The sequence below is a fragment of the Echiichthys vipera genome (genome assembly GCF_963691815.1).
Source record: "Echiichthys vipera genome assembly, chromosome: 5".
Taxonomy (NCBI): domain Eukaryota; kingdom Metazoa; phylum Chordata; class Actinopteri; order Perciformes; family Trachinidae; genus Echiichthys; species Echiichthys vipera.
Window position 1 is genome coordinate 16853399 of NC_139830.1, and position 7887 is coordinate 16861285.

General features: G+C 40.8%; 1 protein-coding gene across 1 annotated transcript; it reads left to right on the forward strand.

Moving 5' to 3' along the window:
• Positions 1–255: 255 nt before the first annotated feature.
• On the forward strand, positions 256–6649 carry shox2 (shox homeobox 2; the record flags this gene model as incomplete). The annotated part of the gene is made up of 5 exons (XM_083914503.1): positions 256–511; positions 2339–2547; positions 5041–5098; positions 5410–5498; positions 6392–6649. 5 exons carry the CDS (start codon positions 256–258, stop codon positions 6647–6649), a joined length of 870 nt encoding a protein of 289 aa, XP_083770629.1.
• Positions 6650–7887: the final 1238 nt, after the last annotated feature.

Genomic DNA, 7887 nt, shown 5'->3' on the forward strand with positions numbered 1-7887 from the left:
AATAGAGGATCACCAGCAGGTTCCCAACTCCGCTACCAAAGGAGGGAGGAATTGGCTAAGAAGATATATTCTTCATATATTTTTCACCTTTTTCCAGAGTTGGCAGCATCATCTCGTAGACTATCATTTCAAGGGGTCGACTTTAAAACGAGCCACACCATTGATGTCTTAAGCTGTCGTGGAGCAAAGGGAGAGAGTGTGTGTGTGTATGTGTGTGTGAGGTGATTTTTTTTTTTGTGAGGAGAGAAGGCAGTGATGGAAGAGCTCACCGCTTTCGTGTCTAAGTCTTTCGATCAGAAAGTGAAGGAGAAGAAGGAAGTGATAACCTACAGGGAGGTGTTGGAGACCGGGTCGACGCGAACGGGGAGCAGGGAGTCTTTAACCGGGGAGCCGGGGAGCCGGGAAGAGGCTGCAGCCGTCACTCGGAACGGTGCGCTCTCGCCGGGCAGGGAAACGGACATGCTGTCGCCGGAAAGAATCAGGGACTCGGGGAGCCCCAAACTCATAGACGGTAGGACTGCATGGTGTACTGTAGCCTAATAGTATTTCAGCTGTGTAGAGGACTTACCGAAGAGTATTGGCCTGTTCTCTAGAGATGATAATCGACCACCACACACTGATCATGACCCTGTTTTTATTTCCGAAACACAGTTAAAACATATTGATGACAGCTTGTGATTATGATCCAAGTAAATACTGGAGCATTTCACAGCCCAAACAGTCGATGTACAGCAAGTTAGGATGATAATGATGAGATGTAAGAAGGGAAAATCATTGCTTTCTGAAAGTATCTTTTATTTTTCTTCATGTTAGTTGTTTGACACATGCACCATCAAGACCGCCTTCCTTAGGCTTCTTTTTTTTTTTTTTAAACCTGGCATTTGTTTTTACCTGGCATCATAATATCTTCCATCTTAATAAGAGGCTTGCAGCTAAGTGTTGGTACAGTTTCAAAAAGTTTCAATTCATTATAAAAGGCCTATACCTCAAAACTATGATAAACAGCAAGGCCTCCTGTGGGAAACTAACAGCCTTAATCATTCTATCAGGTTGTATAATATGAAAGGGCTTAAGCTCAGTGCCTTTCTTTTCTTTTCATATCACAAGGTTATGAAAGTGACATAGGTGCACTCTGGTCACTCTGATTTTTCAGAAGTTTTCAAAAACGCTGCAGAAGCCTACTTTAGACTGATGAATGTAAATGATGTGAATTCATAACATAAGCGTCATTGATTGTCAGTTATTTATGAGATATTTTTTTTTAATTCGTATCATATGTAATTGTAATGTGTCAGCCGAAAGGAGGTGCATCAGACACCTGACATGCAGACATCACTGCACATGAATGGTGGCAATCAAGTCCTGAGGTTTCTGTAGTCACTCGGTGCACAGGGGTGTCAGGTGAAATAGATAATTTGAATACAAATCATCCCATAACAAATATATAAAATAGATTTTTGGTGGAAGATTGTTCTTGGTGCTTGTCCTCGATAATTCAATGGTTGCTTTTTTTTGTAAAAACTAGAATTGCATAAATAAAATAATAGCAAATAAAAAAACAGGGTTTAACAACAGCATAAAATCACACTCTCAACAGTAAATATTTGATTAAATATACAGAATTGCTTGAGTGTTTAACGCTTCCATCCCGACCAATTCCAAATTATGTTAAGATCATTAATGTGTTTTACATTTTAAAAATAGCTAAACAGCTGTTCGGTTCGCTTTGGATCGTGAAAACGGGACAAAATGTGACAACACACGCACACAACATATCTTAGAGTTGGGTGGCTTGTAAAAAAAAAAAAGATGACATCTGTTCGTCATGGGCAGCGTGGTTAAAAGCGGAACTGCGACAAGCACGTATCAGACATCCAACAGTGGGCACAGCGTTGCATATTTATAAGCAGTTAATAATTAAAGAGCTTTATGTAGCTCTACAAAACATCCGAGGTCTGATAGCTCTGTGATATTTGAGGGCTGGGAGGGCATGTCTTTCTTTCTTCCTTTCTTTCTTATCATCTAGGTTTATATGTCAAATGGTGTAGGTCGATAGTCATTTCTGTAGTGCACCTTATTCCAGTTATCCTTTATCTTATGCACACCCGTTAGTTTGGCTCATTTTAACTGTATGAACGAATAGGCATTAAGCTGTTTGACACCGATAAATGATATGATTTATATGAGATTTAAACTCGCTTTTTTTCGGAGTATAAACATATTCAAATATGTCATTAGCCTAATATGTGACGATGAAGGCCAATGATGACCACAGATTGGAGGTCACGGTGCAGCTTCCGTGATGTTGATGCGTCTCTTCTCATCTGCAACAACACAGGCAACACGGACGTGAAGGAAAGGAAAGAGGACTCGAAGCCTTTAGAGGACGAGGCACAGACTAAAATCAAACAGAGGAGAAGTCGGACTAACTTCACATTAGAGCAGCTCAACGAGCTGGAGCGGCTCTTCGACGAGACCCACTACCCGGACGCCTTCATGCGGGAGGAGCTTAGTCAGCGACTGGGACTGTCGGAGGCCCGAGTACAGGTAGGAAGAGTCGTTTCAACTGAAAAACAAAAAATATATAATAATCATTATTATTATTATTATTATAACTACAACGCTGAGGCAGCATTAAGACGTATTTGTTTAGATAAAGTGGCAGCTGCCTACCCTTAATCTATAGTCTAAATGATCCAAAACACTTAAAAGCATCAAATGAATTAAATATTCACTGTTATCATTAGGCAATCATTAACAACAGTATCATAACCATGGCAGTGTGAATAGCATGTATATGTTCTATATGATATGTTGCAAAAACAATGGACAAGAGTGACCCACGTGCTTAAACTGAAATAATAATTACAAACTAATAATAATAATACTACTACTAATACTACTAATACTAATAATAATAGTAATAACCATAATAATAATAATATTAATAATAATATTAATAATAATAATAATAATAATAATAATAATAATAATAGTATCCACAACAATGATTATAGAAGAAGAAGGATATTCTCTTTTTATCTGGAGGGATTTTAATATCTTTAGCGATTTTCTTCCTGTCACGATACAGTTGATATCACGCATGCACAGCCTGAGCATGATAGCACGTTGTTTTATGTTTTCAAGTTTTCAATATAGAAGATACACGTGCACAGAGAGTAGGCCTGAATTTGTGGAACTGTTCAGAAGAACCTCCCTTGAGACTTTTTTTTAATGAATTGAAGAAGATTATTAAGAAGAAGTAAACAGAGTTCACCATCATAATGCTATTTTTCCATAATCTGATTAGATAACTTTTCTTTCATCTTGATGATTTAATTTGTGTTAATTGTCTCAATTAGGGCATTTGTTTGTATCATGAGAGTCGATTTAGTCCTTATTGTCTAAATCCAGCGACACAAATAAGCCTACAGATATTTGCCTTCAGTTTCTGGGTGTATGTTACCAAGGCCCTGTTTGTCAGAGATGCTGTCGTTTTTCATGGGGACAGACCATCTGCGCAGAAACCCAGTAAGGCTTCAGCCAGTCAGGGAGGGGCGGAGGGGGGGCTCAGACATGCCTTGTGTAACGAGAGCAGGGGGACAATGAACATATAGACAACTCCTCTCATCTGATTTATCAAAACCCTATAATATCTTATTCCGGACTCTTTTATTCCGTATGCCCCGGCTCAGGGGAGGGCTGAGAATTTGTATCCATATTGAATCTGGCGGTCGTAGTGGGGGGAAAATAAATCATAAAACGAGCCCAAAAGATCCCAAACTCGCCCGTAACCCCCCCAAAAAAGTTAAAACCAGCTTTTTTGCAGGGCTCTCCCGGCCTGAACTGGAATCTCACCAATAAGGCGTATTGTATCCCGAACAAGGAGCACAGCTCGGGGATTTGCATAAATTATGTATTATTTTCTACCCAAATCAAGAGCAGCTCTCTCCCTCTCTCTCTCCGTTAGTATTGTATCTTTTTACCGTTTGCATACAGAGACCACACATTTATTTTGATTTAATATATATGTCAATCTGCAATATATATATATATATATATATATATATATATATATGCCTCAATCAATAACAGCACAGCAGAACATTTTCTTTTATCAACGCGATAAATTATAGGCTGGAGCGTGCACAAAAGGACATCCGATTGACATATACTGTGGTCAATAAATGAAGCCAGCTGACAGACAAATCAATATGATATTTCATTCATGCTTTCACAAGGACATGGACCTAATGTAAGGGAGATTGCAGATTGACATTTCGTATTGTGGGGTAATTTAGCCTCAGCTTTGTCTAAGAGATTCAAAGCAGATTATCATAGAAATAAATCGTTTAATCTGTGTTCCAAGGCGTTTCTCTGAAATTGACGCTTGTCGATTTCAACAGAAGGAAAAATGAGAAGTGAGTTGTCTTTGAAGCGGGGTTTTATTTTGGTGTGTGTGCAAGTGTGTGTTATGGCGTGGAGGAGACAGAACTGCGTTTCTTTGACATGGATTTTCTGCAGATAAGGGTAATTAATTTGCAGCGGTCATTTAATGAGAGGGAGATGGGAAGAGACAGAGGGAGATGCTCTCAGATCGCCGTGCTCTGATGTCCAAAACCGTAATAGCATTGCTGCTATTCGATATCTGAGAGTCCATTCAACTCTTCGGGGACACTAATCTATAGAAAGATGAAACCAACGCTGACAAGGTTATTTATTATAGTCCAATAACCCTGCACATTTCCAACAAGGGTGTTTCTATACTCCTAATAAGGTTTTAATGTCTCTCTTTACGGTTATTTACTACTTTCCATTTTTGCTCCACTCTTCCTCTCCCTCTCTGCTCCAAGCCCCCACTCTCCCTTGTTGTAGACTAAATGTAATAATTCAAATCTGGGGTTAAGCAGTGTCATTAATATTTCAGGGCTCCTCGGGGATATTGTTTTTCTGCGGTTGTTGTCACTTTGAGAGGAATTACACATGGCCTCACAAGCAGCTGCCAATCAGTAGGTCTCTAATTAATTTCTGTCCCTGCAGGTTTGGTTCCAGAATAGAAGAGCCAAATGCAGAAAACAGGAGAACCAGTTACATAAAGGTACGCTTTTATCCCGCATGCTCCCGCAAAACACAAAACTGTATTTATTTTCTATAATAGGGCAATTATATGCTCAAATGCATGCAGCATCTTTAATTTTTACGCACTGTTACTATTTGGGACGTGGTTTCATTTCGAGTTAATTAAGCCATCAAAAGCACTGTGATTTCTTTAGTGCCATGTTTATCTTGGACGTTATTAAAGTTTACTCGACAATCAGTTTACTGCTCGTTATTCAGTGCTACAGTTTACTTCTTTGTGGTTTTTTGAATAGTCTCCTCACAATTAGGCTATCATCTGTGCTTTTGCAGGAGTCCTGATTGGAGCAGCGAATCAGTTTGAAGCTTGTCGTGTAGCGCCATATGTCAACGTGGGGGCTTTACGGATGCCATTCCAACAGGCAAGTTACTTTGAAGCGTCTAGTCTTAAAAACCAGACCAATCCCCGGACTGCTGTCTTGGCACAGGCTCTGCCCAAGTGCTACGCAGAGACTCCAGTTCCAATGTAGGGGGTAACTAAACTCTTATTACCACACTGACGAAAACACTGTGCCAACACAGTGTAGCCTGTACACCTTAATTGGAAAATTCCCTCTATTGTTTTATGGCCCATTTACATGCCTATTTTATTGGAGCAAGCACACATATTAGTAGATCTAGTAGGTCGACTTCAGAGTGTAAAATAGACAGCCACCAAGGCCAGGACTTTCTTAATGTTTTCCTACTCACACAGAAGTATCATTTCTATGGTTAGATTGGTTGATTAAACTGTGCATCTGTGTGTGAGGGGGCAGTGTGGTGGTGAGAGTTTAAACAGAACAGAAAAAGTATACATCATGTATATTGAATTACATTTTGGTGAAGTTCAGTCTTCACCCTAAGCGCCACTGCTGGGTTTATTATTAGGTCCAGGATTGCCAAAGGCAATGAAAGTTTGATTTGATATTCTCTTCTATTCTATTCTATTGATATACAAATAACTTAAATCTGACCTTTGACTTTCTAAAAGTTGCAGTAGTCAATAATGTCCCTAGCACCAGATGACACCCAGTGATATTTGACTCTAGGTGATTGAACCCGGATGTCCAGCTGAACACTAACCTCTTTGACCATAGGTCACACTGCCTCCTTATAAAAGTGTAATAGCTGAACCATATCTACAACAGTGTCACTAGTGAAATGAGCCTTCAGACAAACCACTGCAAAGTTAACGCATGTTCTCCCCCTTCTCTCCCCACCCGTGCGTCACGTCCCGTAGGATAGTCATTGCAACGTGCCGCCCTTCTCCTTTCAGGTGCAGGCGCAACTGCAGCTGGACAGCGCCGTGGCGCACGCGCAGCACCACCTGCACTCACACCTGGCCGCGCACGCACCCTACATGATGTTCCCCGCGCCGCCGTTCGGGCTGCCGCTGGCGACGCTCGCGGCCGAGTCTGCCTCTGCAGCCTCCGTTGTGGCCGCAGCCGCAGCCGCCAAGAATACCAGCAAGAACTCCAGCATCGCCGACCTGAGACTGAAGGCCAAAAAACACACGGCCGCGCTGGGACTGTGACGCCAGGCAGACTGGTGGGCACGCGGCGCGCACGCGCTATCTACCATGTCCGCGCGACTGAGAGACACTGAACATAAACGCTCACAAAGTGAGAAAAACATATCCAAGGACGATATTTATGTTTGCTTTTCTAAATGAAGGACGACGAGTATAACTATAAAAAATATAGGCTATTTATGAGACAAAGAAAAGACAATGAGAAAAGAGACTGGGACGTGATAGCCTACACAGATGTGACTTTTGGACGCCGAATAAAGTGGCGGATGTGACGGATAGCCAAGCTACGCAGGGTCCTTCTCTGCAGCCACATGGCCGAGGAGGGCGGCAGGACACCCCGAGGAGGAGGATGCAGCTGGGACGGTCGATACTTTGTCAAACAAGGCGAACCATTCTGCAGGTGTTCTGTTTTAATATTATATTATTATTGTAATGATTTCATTTTGAACCTATATAGAGGCTGGCCTCGTTATAAAACACTTTCTCTGTAAAGGACAGAGCGGGGATTCTTTGACAAAACGGAGACAAAAAAGACAATATTCGAAGTGTTTCACCCTCTTCTGTTTCTTGTCCAAAATTCAAAAATGCCCAAGTATTGTTTGCATGAGTTTGTCTTCACGGATGACGTGATGTGAGCCATCTCCTCCCTTTATTCTGTCGTTCTCTCTTCTCCCCTCTCTTCCTCTTCCCTCCCTCTCTGAAGAAGAGCAACTCTCACTTGAATGTTTGGCCTATATTTGACCTTGTTTGGACCTCCTCTGGTGAAGGTGGAACTATAGGCGACACACCAGAAATGTGAGATTATAATATATGTGTAGGCTACGCTGAACTTTTTTGTCAGGATAATCCGATATAAGGTGGTGGATCCCCTTTTAAAGGAGCATTATGTCATCTTTAACACAGTGAACACGAACAAATGACAGTAACACGAGGACTGTATGCGAACCGGTACGGGCACGTGTAAAATATGTTTATACACAAGAAACATGCATTATTTTTTATTATTTAGTGGCTTTATGAATGCCTTGTGGGGAATTTGTTCATTTTGTATTTTACTTTATTTCGTGTATTAAAAAAATCATGTGCTTTCTGTATGTAATTTTGATGTTTTTATAACAGTGAAAGTGAACTTACCTGAGGCACGGGTTTCTAAAAAAAAGAAAAAAAAGAAGAATACTCATGAAATTGTTTTACTTTTTCCATCACATGTGAAACGTGAATCCACCTAAACAAAATGTTTT